Below are 16,531 nucleotides of genomic sequence, written 5' to 3' on the forward strand. Positions count from 1 at the left end.
GTGGTAGAGCGGAGGGGGAGAAACAGTTAATGTTTTGAGTCCAGTATGACTTTTTTGGAAGAATCACATTGAACTCAAAAACATCAACTCTTATTTCTCTGTTCACAGATGCTGCCATACCCAAATTTCTCCAGCACTTTGCTTTTATTTCAGACTAACAGAGTTATACAGCTGTACAGCATGGAAACAGGCCCTTTGGTCCAGCTCATCCATGCCAACCAGATATCCTAAATTAATCTAGTCCCAGTTGCCAGCATTTGACACATAATCCCTCTAAACCCTTCCTATTATCCACATCCAGATCCTTTTAAATGTTGTAAATGTACCATCCTCCACCACTTCCTCTAGCAGTTCATTCCATACACATACCATCCTTTGCGTGAAAAAGTTGCCTCTTAAAATCTTTTCCCTCTCACCTTAAACCTGTACTCTCTAGTTTTGGACTCCCGTAACCTGAGGAAAAGACTTTGGCTATTCACCCTATCCATGACACCCATGATTTTATAAACTTCTATAAGGTCACCCCTCAGCCTCCGATGCTCCAGGGAAAATATCCTCAGCCTATTTCAGCCTCTCCCTACAGCTCAAGCCCTACAACCCTTGTAAACATCCTTGCAAATCTTTTCTGCATCCTTTCAAGTTTCACAACATCCTTCCTCTAACTGGGAGACGAGGACTAAACTCAGTATTCCAACAGAAGCCTAACCAATGTCCTCTACAGCTACATGGCCTCCCAACTCTACACTCATACTTTCTAGCATCCACATTATTTTTCTAACTAAATGGGTGCTTACAATATACTGTTTTGGCTTTATAAAGTGTGTTTAATATAATAAAGTCTTCAAGATGCTTCACAAGGGTTATAAGCAAAATTAGGTGCAAGTCAAAAAGCAATACAATCCAAATAAAAGATTGGTCTAAGAGGCAGATTTCAAGGAGCGTCTTCAAGCAAGTGGTGGGGGTGGGGATTCCGGAGGTTGAGGTCTAGGCATCTGAGCACCAGTACGCCAATGGTGGAGCAATTGAAATCACGGTTTGAGGTCAGAATTAGATGAACATCTCCAAAGATAACGGATGGAGGTTAGACATTGGCAAAAGTGAGGCCCAAGAGAAATCTGAAGGAGGGTAAATAATGCTTGTCTGATATCGATCAAAATAACTAATATAGGTCACTGAGCACAGGGGTGAGGAGGACATGGTGCAAGTTAGGACAGGCAGAATTTTGTAAGTCAACTTTACAGACAACAGGGTGCTGGAGGCCAATCAGAAGCATGTTGGAACAGTCAAATCAAAGGCAGTACAGGCTTTAACAAACAAGCAGATACAGGGACCAAGTCAAGCAATGTTACAGAGGTGGAAACAGGCCAGAGAAAATCATCTTAATAGTGGGCAGTGTTTTGATTAGACCACACATTGACATTGCACCTACCCCTCGGTCAACATGACAAGGAAAATATTCACAACCTCAACAGGATGAGATTGATCCTTGCCCAGAGACAGTTAAAGGAGGAATTCAACATTTCCAGCCTTTAAAAACTAAAACGATGGTACAAAAGCAAATTGCACAGAAAATAGATTTGGAACACTGTTTCAAATTAAACTGCAACCAGAAGAGGGGACTGAAGGTGCAAACCATAAATTGATTTCAATAGTCATTTTCAAAATGACATGATCAGAAGTGCACATCGTGATCACAGATCTCAAGCAGGTAGCTTTACTGACCTGTTAAATCCAATACTAAGGGCTGAGGTGCAGTTGCACACACCAGTGTTAATCGAGTCACCTGAACATTTGGAACATTGGGGTCTGCAAAAAGATACATAATTTAGTAAAGACTTATTTCCAAACATACTTCTCATTCTATAGCAAATTTAATACAGGACAAGACAAATAAAGATTCAAGAAACAACTTTTGACATATACTTGCAGTTTTACTCGAGTATTTTTTTCATGGCACAATTTAAAACACAAATTCCAAGTTCAAAAAGATTCTTGTCTTACTGAAAGTTCTGATCAACAAACCAAGACACTTAATTCTCATTCAGATACCTCCTCCATAAACATGGAATTTTCATACTATAAAAAGACCCATACATACATCTGTGTTTTGATCAATATAATTTAGCGTTAAAGAGAAACAACTTGCAAAAAAAAACAATTACTCAGCTATTTACAGACTAACAGGCCGCGGAATTTGAAACAGTTCACAGAATTGACAGAAGAATTACACATAACTGATCAAAACATTTAGCACTTCAACTACAAATTCATGATGTTATTCAGCTTCCACATCTTAAATCATTTCCACAATGGCTTTTCTAAGCAGTACCGATCCTAAATCTCCTCCAAATAGTGAAGTGATAATTTCAATCTCAAATTTGATGAAAAGGTTGTGAATCATAGAATTTTTTTACCCCCCAATCACTTCCCCAACATTTCTCTCATCTTCCTTGTCAGTATCCGATTCCTTCACACCCTGGAGGTATTGTGTGACTTTAGAAGCACTGCACAAATTGCTACAGAAGCAAATAGTGAAAACCCTTAAGTGAAAGTAAAGAAACAGAATGCCATGCTGGTCTATAATAAGACAAAGATGAAACTGTCAACCAATGCAGTAACCCAAGCTGACTGTCCCCTGCCCATAACTTTCCAAAGTTATTTGGCTGCTTTCTTGAAACTGAATCCTCCAAAAAGCCAACCTAATATGCTTTAAGCACAGCAAGATGTGTCTTTATTCAGTCAGAATTCATTTTTCCCATTTATTAATTTGTTCCAGGAAATGCAACTTGAAGCAATCTCAAATTTAAATTTCTACACTTAAAATTTTAAACACTTGCTACAATGTTCAGTCTTAATACTCAGGGTATTTGAAAGTGTGCATTAAAAACATTTGCCTGCCTCTGACCACAGAGCAATCATCATCACTAGGCATTCATGTCAAGTTAGAATAGGAGAAACTAGTTTATCTGGAGGTCAACTTTATTCCATGAAAAAAATTACCTGCACAGCAGAAAGTCTCACCCTTTAAAAGTCAGAAATAATATGCAATATAACAGAACAGAATATATTGTAGCCAGACTATATTTACATTCAGCTGAATGGTTATGTCATTAATGCAGGTGCCATGGTAAGGCAACCTATAACACTACTCATTGTATTTTTCTTGTAAAAGTACACATGACAATAAATTCTAAACTTAATTCTATGGTCTATATACTTTTAAAGCAATTGGTGAATTCCAGAGCTGGTTTCTTCTTAAAGCCAACACCAGTAACAATGCAGATCAGAAGCTAGTGCTGACCAGAGGTAAAATTTGTTCTTTGTAAACAGCATCACCTGAAGAAATTTCTATAGATTTTGCAAATTAGGAGCTTCGCTAGGTGTGACAGCAGTGTAGATTGATGACCACCAGCCTTTTTCTTCTGAATCCTGACTGACTATAAGAGCTCAGAATACATTGCACCATCACCAATTCATTTGAGAGCTACGATACAATAACAGTCAGCTTTACCTTAGTACAGCACAGACTATTCAAAAGTTGCTATACAAAGGATTACACTTAATTATTGAAGCAAGTTACTGTGCTGCTTTTCTCTTTCCTCCTCCTACCTGAAATAGTATCTCAAGCAAAAGTTAATTGGCCTTAACCTCACCCTACGTTATATATTTGAAGCTTATTGCAAGTTCATAAGAAATAGGAACAGAAGAGAGCCTGTTCGGCGACTTGATACAATCCTAGTTTATGACTGTGGCCTTAATTCACTTTTCTGCCTATCTCCATAAACATAAAACATCATTGTGGAGCTTTGATCTACATAACTTATCCTTGAATATGTTCAATGACCCTGGCTCCAATGCTGTGTGAAGGAGAATTACAAAAATTAATGATCTTCAATAGAAATTTCACATCTCATCCACTACTTTTAATATATGCCACAGTTCTAAATTTCTCCAGGAAGAAACATTCTCCCAGCATCATTTAAGTTTAAGCTATTAGTTATAGACCCAATAAAAACAACAAAGAACTGCAAATGTTTTAAATCCGAAACAAAAACAAATTGCTGGAAGAGCTCAGCAGGTCTGGCAGTATGTGAAGAGAAATCAGATTGTGTGACCCTTCCTCAGTTTTAGACCCAAACTTCTCACCCTCAGAATGTGTAGTAGTTCTACCATGTTATGTTCACTCTTACCTAGATAATCCTTGATGAGGTCATTAATTAATCCAGCCTCGTTACACATTAGCATTTCTAAAATAGCTTGCTTTCTGGTTTAGGAAGATATTGTTGTAAAAGAACTGTCCCAAACTATACTATATGAACTCATCCTCCAGGCTTCTTTAGGCAAAATAATTCATTTAATCTGATAATTTAAATCTTCTGATTATTGCAGTATTTTTCTTAGAATGATCCACAATTTCTAAAAACTTATATTCTGTCCTACAATGTAACTACTATTAGGAGACCTATAAACCACACCCATGAATGACATCTTTCCCTTGCTATTTCTCACCACTCAAACTGATTCAACACTGATCTTTCAAATCAAAATAATTTCTCACCACTGTTCAGATCTCCATTACTCCACCTACTTTTCTTTCCCTTCCTTCGGAAATGTCAAATATTAGTGAACATTCAGGTACGGTCACAGATGCTTTGCAACCGAGTTTCCATCATTTCAGTCGTTACTTCTGTATGTGCAATCGATTAATCTGGATATGAATGCGGCATTAACATTTTTGCATTTTCGCCTTCTGATTTCATTTGATAGTATGTTTGTACGCTGCCCCATCCTGTTACACAACAGCTGACATTACCACATTGCTATCCTACTTTTTGCCTTGTCCTTTAACTTTCTAAATCTCCCCTCTTCCCAACACCCTAACACTTAGTTTGAAGTCCTCACAGAACTAAATAATGCAGAAGAGACCCTTCAGCTCATCGAGTCTGCACCAACATGTGAAGAACATCTGACCTTCAACCTAAACGACTCTTCAAAGCTCAGATTAAGAGTCATCTAGACTCAAAACGTTAGCTTGCTCTCTCTATGCATTCTACTTGACCTGCTGCGATTTCCAGCATTTTTTGGTTTCAGCAGATTACAGCATCTGCAGTAATACGCTCCTGACTGTCAACCTAATCCCAATTACCAGCACTTGGCCCAGAGCCTGGAGTGTTTTGACATGCCAAGTGCTATCCAGATACTTTTTAAAAAGGGTGTGAGGCAATTTGCCTCAACTATCCTCCCAGGCAGTGCATTCCAGACTGTCACTACCCTCTGGGTTAAAAACAGCTTTTCTGCACATCCTACCTAAATCGCCTAACCCTCATCTTCCGCTCGTGTCCCCTCGTAACCGACTCTTCACCAATGGGGAACGGCTCCTTATCCATTCTGTCCGTGCCCTTCAATCTCATACACCTCAAATCAGATTGCCCCGTCTTCTCTGCTCCAATGAAAACAACCCAAGCGTATCCAACCTTTTCTTATAACTTAAGTTTTCCATCCCAGGCAGCATTGTGGTACATCTCCTCTACACCCACTAATGCAATCACATCCTTCCTGTGATGTGGTGACCAGAACTGCACACAGTACTTCAGCTGTGGTCTCACCAAAGTTCTATATAACTCCAAACAGACTTCCCTGTTTTTGTATGTCTGTCTCGATTGATAAAGGCAGGTGTCCCACATGCCCTTTTCACCACCCCACTAACATGACTATCCACCCTCAGATCTATGGATAAATACTCCAAGATCCCTTTGCTCCACAGAACTTCCTAGTGTAGTGCCATTCATTGAATACTTGCCTATCAAATTATTTCTTCTGAAGCGTATCACCATACACTTTTCAAGGTTAAATTCCATCTGCCACTTATCTGCCCATTTCACCATCCTGTTTCCACTTGTAGCTCAAGACACCCAACCTTACTGTTAACCACATGACCAATTGCTGTGTCATCCACAAACTTACTACTCTAACTGCCCCACAGTCATCTATGCTAATATGGCATCTAGCACAGATCCTGTGGTACACCACTGGACACTGGTTTCCAGTCATTAAAACAACCAACTGTCATTACCCTGTCTCCTACAACTGAGCCAATTTTAAACCCACTTTATCCCATTATCCTATATCCCATATCCATTTGCCTTTTTGATAAGTGTCCTATGTGGGACCTTGTCAAAGGCTTTGCTGAAATCCATAGAAACATCAACTGCACTACTTCATCTACATTCATCTATACAGCCCTAAATTATGCAGTCCTCCTGTACGCTAGTCCCAATGTAATTTAATTTGAGATTATCCAAGTAGTTCTGAAATGGTCACTTTCTGCAAAGCAGTTTGATGTGTTTGCTCAAACATCTATTCCTAAACAGAAATTCATCCAGATATTTGACTTTAAAAAAAATCTCTCATGAGCATGCCAACGTTTGCCAGCTGCACTTACAGCGTTCCAGTACTTCCTGAGACACCAGCCTTCAAGCACGCATCTTACGAGCAAGCTTAAATTTATCTCACCTGATTGCTACATACAGTTTCCCATGAGTCAGTGAACAACAACAGCCAGATATTTTTATTTCCATAGACCTGATTCAATAAGGTCCCTCCAGCTCCCCCAACGAGAAATCCCTTGACCTGGAGAGCAGTGACCCTGTCGGATTTCTCTGCCATTGAAAGCAGCTGAGGCCAAACCATCATTTCTTTTTGAAAAAGAGTTAGATATAGTTCTTAGAGCTAAAGGGATCAAAAGGTACAGAGAGAAAACGGGAACAGGGTACTAGATTGGATAATCAGCCATGACCATATCAAATGGCAGAGCTGGCTCCAAGAACTGAATGGCTTGCTCCTGCTCGCGATGTTTCTGTGTTGTCTACAACAACATTCTTATTGAATGAAATGAACATTCATTACAAGGTTCAAAATCAGCCTCACACTCAAACTCAACTAAAAAATTACTATGGTAAGGTCCATAGGAAAATACAAACACCAACATCCCTTGAAGTAGAAACCACTGCAACCCGTAAAATTTAGATAACAGGAAAAACATGAGAAGGCATGTGAGAAATTTCCAGCTTTATTAAGAGCTAACTACCATCTCCCAAAACAATAAATAAAATCTAAAGGCATGGACTGATTAAAACAACTAAAGTCATAATTATTTCCCAGTGAGATAGTTAACACTGAGCCCTTTTTAATTGTACCTGTGTTCAGCAAAGATCAAGCTTATTAATTTGCATTGATCCAGAATTTTTAATGCTATGAAACAACCTATGCATTTTATTAGAGCATTATCAAATATAATGTGACAATATTAAATAAGGGGACATTACATGAAATGATCAAAAGTGAGGCAGCTGTCCAGGGTGTCTTAAGAGAGAGGCAGCAAAGCAGAGAGAGGGAAACAATGACTAGCAAGGGAAACAATGACAACACTACTTGAACAAGAACACGACCCCAGTGAAACCATCTCCAAGGACATGCTTAAACTATTGGACCTATGCCTGACCACCCACTTCACCTTCAACAGCCAAACATACGAGCAAATCAACGGGATACCCATGGGATCGCCTATCTCCGGACTTATAGCAGAAGCAGTGATGCAAAAACTGGAAAGGACTGCCCTTCCACAAATCCAACCTAAACTATGGATACGCTATGTGGACGACACCTTTGTCATCATTAAACTGACCAAACTAGAAGAGATACACAAACTCAAACAACACCCTCACTGGAATAAAATTCAGAGAGGAGGAGAAGAACAAACAATTCCCATTCCTGGATGTCATGGTAGAGCGCAAGACAAATGGGGAACTGCAAATGAAAATACACCGAAAAGCCACACACACAGACCAGGTATTGAACTTCAAAAGTAACCATCCCAACACACACAAACAAAGCTGCGTGCGAACACGATTTAAAAGGGCAACAACACACTGCAGCAACATAGAACTATGCCAAGAGGAGGAGGAATACCTCTTCCAAGTGTTCAAGGATAATGGATATCCAGAGAACTGGGTCAGGAGATGCCTACGGGAACAGCATCAGAAAGATTCTACACGCCCCGACACACATCACACTACCCTACATCAGGAACACGTCAGAATTCACTACAAGACTTCTACGACCGCTGGGCATCAGAGTGGCATAGAAGCCCACATCAACCCTACGACAAGTGCTTACCCGAACTAAAGACCCACTCTCTGCCATGGACAGGACCAATGTCATCTACAAGATCCCCTGCAGAGACTGCGAGAAACACTACATCGGACAAACAGGAAGGAAACTAACAATAAGAGTACATGAACACCAACTGGCTACAAAAAGACACGACCAATACTCGCTCATCTCAATCCACATGGACAAGGAGAACCACGACTTCGACCGGGACAACACCAAGATCCTGGGACAGGCTCGGCAGAGACAAGCACGAGAATTCCTGGAAGCATGCTATTAATAAACACATTGAACTCGACCCCGTATACATTCCACTACGGAGGAAACCCGGAAGTGAGGCAATCCATCACAATGGACCCCAGAGTTTAAAAACCAGGCGGGGAAACACACCAACGCTTCATCAAAGGCTGCACTGAGGATGTTACCAAGCACGGTAACAAAACATCTGCGGAACAACAAACCAGCTCGGTGAGCCAACCAACCTCAAGCAGAGAGATTTAAAGAGGGGTTGTCAAAATTTAGGGGTTTGGAAGTTGAAAGTACAGTTGGTTGTATTGGTGCAATGAAAATCAGGGATGGAGAAAGGCCAAAATTAGGCAAATGTAGGTATTCATAGATCTATGAATACCTACATTTGCCCAATTTTGGCCTTTCCCTATCCCTGATTTTCGTTGCACCAATATCTTGGTGGTTGTGGCACTGAAAGAGAAATAGGGAGGGATGGAGGGAGGATTTGAAAAGAAGGGCAAGAATTTAAAAACTGCAGATCAACAGACGATGTAGGCAAGCAAGCATATGGTTTACTGCTAAATTGGATGTGATATTACATACAAGTATCAGCTTGGATGAGCTCAAGTGCATCACAGTGAGACCAGCTAATGCAGGAATACATTCCAACTCTCACTGTCAACTAAACAGTCTCTGCACTGCATTATATATTAATGCCAAGAATTTATTCAGTCACTGGTGACCTAATAAGGAAAAACAACTCTCCTTTTCTCTGACTTGAAAAGCCATTAAGGATTTTATTGCAAATTTGTCATACCAGGCATACAAAGCCCCTACCAATTTATACATTGAAAGACATCAATTCTGGAAAGAAGTGTGGATTATTTGACCATGGCAACAAGAAACCTACTCACCCATCAGGTCATTTTTACAGCCAGATTACACCATTAGAAATTCACAGTCCGTAAAGATGGGGGGCAAATATCCAGTTATATGAAGGGGGCAACAAAATATTCTGACAAAACGTGCACTCAATGAATCTCAAAAAGTGTTTCATTATGACAAATGAAGTACAATCTGCAAGTGAAGACTATTCTCAATGCACATCTTGTTTTTGAAAGGATCCATTACAACTCAAAGTGAAGGCGCGCTTTAAGGGTTGGCTGGGTGCATCAAGCTTAAAAGAAAGCATGGCACCGAATTTTTAAAAAAAACTATGCAACTTTCTCAGAGTATACAAAATTTGGACAATTTTAGGAAGCGATCAAGTCATGTCGTGAATTTCCATTACTTCAGATCCATGCAGATGTAGCCTTGGATTGAATCCAGCGTTATGAAACTATATTTACTACTGGTCTTAGCAAAAATACTGCAGGAGTCACAGCACAAATGCACAAAAGATTGCACAGAATTATTGTATGGGCATCAAATTTTGGCTGGTGCATTTCTGGTAAAATGTGTTGTTGTACAAGAAGTTTTAATATATGGACAATTCAGTGTGCAGCTGGAGGGCACAGCAGGCCAGGAAGCAGAGGAACAGGAAAGTTGACATTTTGGTCGGGACCTCTTCAGAAGGATCAGATACGTTTTAGTCTGTCAGGCAAATATCGCATGCACTTCAATGAAATACTCAAACTTTTCGAAAGAGCAAAAAAAAAACAAAAAAAAGTGCACAACAGCTGCAATATTAAATGTTATTGCATTATTTCTAAAAAGGTTAGAGTTTTGGATAGGAAAACACAAAGACACCAGATAGGTCTACTCAAAGTGGTTTAAAGAAAGTGCATATTGTAATCTTCTAGAGGGGAGGAAGTAAGAGTGTCTCTTTGGAAAATAAAATAAACAGCCAAAACGTTGAAGAAAATGACAGTATCTATGATTTATCAGCTCTAAGCAAGGTCTGAAACATATACCACTGGTGAATGCTGGCTATCAAAAGTTTCAGGAACAACAGAAATCTGCTACAAGGAAGTTGCAAATTCAGAAATTCCCTGCCATGCTGTTACTGCTGCCTCGATTGAAATTCAAGACCAAGATTAATCAGACTTTTGATTGACAGCATTGACAAGAAATGGGCAAGACAGGAACAGATATGTATGGCACAGAATTCATCTATTAATAGGGATACAGACTTTTATGTTGAGGTTGGTTGGCTCGCCGAGCTGGTTTCTCGTTTCTCAGACGTTTCGTTACCATGCTTGGTAACATCCTCAGTGCAGTCTCCAATGAAGCATCGGTGTGTTTTCTCGCCTGGAGGCTGCACTGAGGATGTTACCAAGCATGGTAACAAAACGCCTGCAAAACAAGAAACCAGCTTGGCGAGCCAACCAACCTCAACACCCACCACCCGAGCTACAAATCTACTCCAAAACCTTAGACTTTTATGTTGCATATAAATGGAATGGTTGAGCTGGAAATGAAAAAGAATAGTGGTAAACTGAAAATGATAGTGCTTCTATTCTGCATGCAGTAGTTAAGGGAATGATTCATCTTAAATGACACTAATGAGCAACTTGTCAGAATCTAGGTCATCAAAATTTTTGGTATTTTTTTCTACATACATGAACTTTGCAGGGGAATTTTGACAAGACTTTCACTGCTACGTCCGTGAATTGCCAAAATTTCTGTGGCAATTTAAAGGTGATACTTTGCAGGAGACACTCAAACTAAGCCTGATTACATAACTACGACATATTTTTATATCTCTGTTCAAGTAAGAATTAAAACAAATCTTTCCTCCCTTACTAAAGGCACTGAAGCCAATTCTACTATCACTACCAGTTTTTAGTTAGAGTCAGCTGACAATGAGGAACTGGGTTTAAACCTTGGATCTTGCTTGGCTGTATAGTACAACTACTCCCTAGACACATTTAGTAAAGCATCAGAAAGATTATTTGTGGAAGATAAATATTCTTTGCATTTGTTTTTCCTTTTGGATCAAATTCACTTCCCAACCTTGTATAGGTTATGATACCAGTGGATGTTATTACTCAAGTCAAATCGCAGACAAACCTGGCTTGCTGCATCATATTTTGATTTGTTTTCATTAACAAAATGCTCTCTTGCTGAAACATAAGCACACAATGCTGCAGATTGATTTTAACAAAACAGAAGTTTATCAGCAATAGAAATGAATTACAATAAACCAAACTATCTGTATGTAAACACAAATTCAACGATTTTTAAACACAGTAGAAGTACCATCCTGTTAATCCCAAAACACATGTTCATAAATTGAAAAAAGTTTTGCTTAATACCCAAAACATACCTATGGTACAGTACCCGAAGGCATACATTTTGTTTTTATTCATTCACAGGATGTGTCTCTCGCTGGCTAAGCCAGTATTTATTGCCCATCCCTAACTGCCCAGAGGGCTGTTCAGTGTCAACCACATTGTTGTGGGTCTGGAGTCATTTGTAGGCCAGACCAGTTGAGGATGATAGTTTCCTTCCCTAAAAGGTCATTAGTGAACCAAATGGGTTTTTCTGACAATCGACAATGGATTCATGGTCATCATTAGACTCTTAATTCCAGATTTTCATTGAGTTCAAATTCCATCATCTACCATGGCAGGATTCAAATTCAGGTCCCAGAACATTAGTTGGGTCTCCAGATTAACAGTCAAGCAATAGGCCATCATCTCCCTTCATACCCCAAAGCAGCACTCATACAGAACACAGTCTCTGCATCTAATACTGCAGCTTTAACTCCTCGACTAGTAAAAGGTGATAGGATCTTCCTGGAGCTGTTATACGTCTGAGCTTAAATGCACTGTCTTAAGTAACCTCATCAGGTTATGATCTTGATATTTATGGTCTGAGACTAACATGAAGTTTTTACTCAAAAGGCAGTCTAGCTTCACTATATGCTTCCCTTCTTAGAAGCAGTGGTCTATACAGCCATCTTTATCCAAAGAACTGTTCAAACTCAAAAAAGCACAAGTAAAAATTCTGAGAAAGTAGGAACTGCAGATGCTGGAGAATCCGAGATAACAAGGTGTTGAGCTGGATGAACACAGCAGGCCAAGCAGCATCAGAGCAGCAGGAAAGCTGACGTTTCTGGTCTAGACACTTCAGAAATGGGGGAGGGGGAAGGGAATTCTGAAATAAATAGGGAGAGGGGGAGGCAGATAGAAGATGGATAAAAGGAGAAGATAGGTGGAGAGGAGACAGACAGGAGTGGAGCCAGTAAAGGTGAGTGTAGGTAGGGAGTTAGTGTTGGGTTTACATCAAGCTTAAAAAGCCTCACTACTCTCTGAACCAGAACTCATTTATCTTGTTTGGTGTAAAACCCTACCAACGGACACAAATATCTATAAATTCTAAAGCTAGGCCTCAAATGCTGCTTTCAAAGAAATCAGCATGACTATGGAAAGACTTACAATTAACAACTTCAGACAGAAAAAATCATGACTCTCACTAATCCAGAATCTAAGAACCCAAACTTGAGTAAATGGTACATTTTAAAAATGTATAAATCTCAGTTAGTATCATAAATAAAAGCAGCTATTACAAAATGCAACCTACCAACAATTTTTGAGCGGTTTCCAAGGAGTACTTCCTTGTACTTCCTGAGACTCTCATCATCTTTATCCAGTTCCTCAATCTCTTTAAGACTCTTCTGCGCTGGAGCTTTGTAAGTCACTGTAGATTCTTCATCCAGATTCTCAGCAGCAATGGCAGCCAGCTGTTCTTCGGTTGGCTCTTGTTCTGCCATTTCTATTTTCTCTCAGCTATAAAAATACAACAATTAAATAGCTTTTCAATGCAACAATATTACTAAACATTTACACAAGTTGACCACACACTAAGACTGAACATGAAATGTAATTCTTCCACATCCTGGAACGCAAAAGAAACTTGTGTCACTGATGTGGATAAATAGCTTCTGATCATATAGTACCGAACAGGAAATCTGACCAGTTTTGTTAAAAGCTGCTTTAATCAATGCACATTTTCTTCTGATAGTGAAATGAGATCAACGTGTATGTAGCGACTGTAACGAGGTCAGCCAGGTGGACCTCAGAATGAGTTCCCTGATTGGGGCTGTTTACCTGGTCTAATCAGGGAGCCCTGGCTGATACAAGAACAGGAGTATCATCCTGTTTACCCAGAGCTGGCTGAGGAGCTAGATCAGTGTCAAGGACTCTTCACGTGTGAATAAAGGGTGACTTGGTGACAGGATACCAGCCTCTGTCGAGTTATTTCGATATACATTGTTGAGGTTAAGATTAATACAAACAAATACTGAACTTCTTTATTTCACCTTAAATATGTACTGACTTCCAATAGTTATTTTAAAATGACTTTTTCCAAAAAGGTAGCATTAGACAAAATGCAAAGCATTATTGAACATGACAGCAAGAAACAGTATTAATAGTGATTTAGCCAAGGTACTTAAATACACCCTCCCACCCCATGTTCTTCTCAACACGTACCAAAATGGATGCAATTTGAATTATATGAGGAGTTTTAATGGAAAGATTTGAAAGAGAGATTCGGAGAACAATGTAAAACATTACAATTTTACTCAGACAGAAAACTGCTCTTCTACTTTCCTATATATGCAGTCAACATAGTTTCTAAACAAAAAGATGGAGATGAACTTGACCCCATTCATGCTGTCTTCTGACATTCAATTTCTCTTATCTTCCACCCCAACACAGCCCTTCATTTAAGTTTCATTTTGGTCAGTTCTGATGAAGGGTCATTGACCCTAAACGTTAAATGTTCTCTCAACAGATGCTGCTTCATATGCTGAGTATTGATCATTTTCAGTCTTTAATACAAAGACCATTGCCCCGAGCAGCACAAAACTAGGAGCCAAAGGTGGTCATTTGGCCCTTTGAACCTGCTCCATCATTCAATATGTTCATGGATAGCCTCTATCTCAATGCCATTTTTTCCAATATCTCCCCATACACCTGAAAGTCTTTGTCTTTAAAATCTTTAAAAGAAAAAAGAAATTTTAACAAGATGGTGGATGGGGAGATCAGGAAGACTCTGCAAATCTAGACAGTTGATATTTTAATCATTGTCCTCAAATCTGACAATCGGCTCTTAGAAACTGGGTATTAACAATTCTGCTTTCATGCAACAGTTGGGATGGTAGAGAAAGCTGGAAAGACTTTGGTGCTTTTCCATCCTGCAGTTCCAGTATGTTACATTTTGATTAAAAAAACTTTTGCAGAACACCCCTTTCAGTAGTGGAACTGAGTTTTGTTGCAAGTTATGCTAGTAAAATACTCCCAATTTAACAATCTAAGATTTGAACTGAAAATGTATTGAGGGTGGAATATTTTGCACTACAACTAACAACAGATTTGCATGAGTTTTCAACATAGTTAATAAATCTACAGCATTATGCTCAGAGTAATAGCTGGAAATCCATAGAACAAAAAGACAATTCATGGGTAGTTTCAAGACTCTTGGGCTGATGGAAAGAAAAAGGCCAATATTCAAATAAGTTAACTTTAGAATATTTGATCACATGGCGACATCCTCCTTTAACACATTATTTTGGCAAAGCACATTAAATATCAAGGGATACTTTTACTACATTGGATATTTGCACACAACCAGAGCTAGGATCCATAAATACAAGACAGTCACAAAAACCAAATGTTTTCAGGAGAAATTTAATCACTTGGAGAGTGGTTGTAATGTGGAATTTGCTACAGCAGTAGTCATCAAACCAAACAGCATTGCTGCATCGGAAGGAAGGCTAGACAATCCTAAGGGAAAACAGGGTAGGTAACAGTGAAAACTTTAGATGAAGAGGGGTAGGAAGCCACCAGTATGGAGTTCAAAACACCAACTGCATCAACTGGGCCAAGACGCCTCTTTCTATACTATAAATACTTTGCAATCACCTAATGCTTAATTTTAGGTACATCACAATCAGCATGCATTTTTACATTATTGTAGAACCACTGACTGCCAACTCAATAGTCTAGCAAATAAAGACTTACAGATCATATTATTGATCCAAAGGGGCTTTTCTGGTGCAGTGGTTGTCTCCACTTCTGACCCAGGAAGCCGGCTTTCAACTCCCACCTGCTGCAATGTAAGAGGTGTGTAAGAACACCTGAAAAGATTGAGTAAAAAAAAAAATTCCTGCATAAACCATTTCTGTAGCTGCTCCAATCAGCAATTAGCCCTCTAATTTTCTCACCTGCTTTCTAAGGCAATGCTAACAAACTAGAATGAAATGCAAACTAACATTTTACAAATAAACATGACAGATACAATGGGTGACATTTTTTAAAAAAACCCTTATATTCCTTGCGTCTGCTCTCCTATAGCCCTTTTGGAGCCAAAAATGTAAAAAAAAAGCAGATCTCTGGCCTAATAGCACTATAGATGCACAGCTTACATTGGCAGTAAAATATTCCATTGTGCTTTACATGAAAGCCAGCAAAGACTGAAGAAACCACTCAAAAATGGTCAACAGCATAGGTTTTAACATGACTTTAACAAGACATATTGACAGGTTAATTACATGGGCAAAAAGGTGGCAGAGAGAATATAATGTGGGAAAATGCAAAATTATTCATTTTGGAAGGGAGAACAAAGAATAGAGCAACATTTAAACCAAGAAATTGCAGAGAGCTCTGATACAAAAGAACTTGGGGTACTTATGCACAAAACTAGCACAAAGGTGCAGCAGGTAATTTAAGAAACTATTTAATTGGAGGCAGTTCACATAAGGTAAACGTGGATGATTCCCGGTATGGAGGGACTGTCTTATGAGCAAAAGCTAAACAGGCAGGGATTCTCTACTCACTGGAATTTAGAATAATGAAAGATGATCTAATTAAAACATACAGGACTCTTAAGAGACTTGCCAGAGTAAATGCTGGGAGGATGTCTTCCCTCATGCGAGAGTCTAGGACCAGAGAGCATAGTTTCAGAATAAAGGGGTACCAATTTAAGACACAGATGAGGAGGAATTTCTTCAGTGTTTTTGGAACTCCTTAGCAGAGAGCTGTGGGGGAAGAATCCTTGTGTATATTTAAGGCCAAGATGGCTAAATTCGTAATCAGTCAAGGAATCAAGGTTTTGGAGAAAATGCAGGAAAGTGAACATGAGGAAAGTCAAAATTTGCCATGATCCTACTGAAAGGCAGAGTAGG

The 16,531-nt window shown here is 39.2% G+C and overlaps 1 protein-coding gene across 1 annotated transcript in view; it reads right to left on the reverse strand.

Moving 5' to 3' along the window:
• Nucleotides 1-15,485, reverse strand: part of arhgdia (Rho GDP dissociation inhibitor (GDI) alpha) — a 26,468-nt gene extending 10,983 nt beyond the window's left edge. The window contains exons 1-3 of the mRNA XM_048621484.1: nucleotides 15,369-15,485; nucleotides 12,925-13,130; nucleotides 1,723-1,806 (exon numbers count right to left, since the gene is read on the reverse strand). Of these exons, the coding sequence (XP_048477441.1) occupies nucleotides 1,723-1,806; nucleotides 12,925-13,114 (274 nt within the window). The 5' untranslated portion in view covers nucleotides 13,115-13,130; nucleotides 15,369-15,485. The remainder of the gene's footprint in view (nucleotides 1-1,722; nucleotides 1,807-12,924; nucleotides 13,131-15,368) is intronic.
• Nucleotides 15,486-16,531: the final 1,046 nt, after the last annotated feature.

This window comes from Rhincodon typus, unplaced genomic scaffold (genome assembly GCF_021869965.1).
Source record: "Rhincodon typus isolate 14 unplaced genomic scaffold, sRhiTyp1.1 hic_rhity00000705, whole genome shotgun sequence".
NCBI classification, from domain to species: domain Eukaryota; kingdom Metazoa; phylum Chordata; class Chondrichthyes; order Orectolobiformes; family Rhincodontidae; genus Rhincodon; species Rhincodon typus.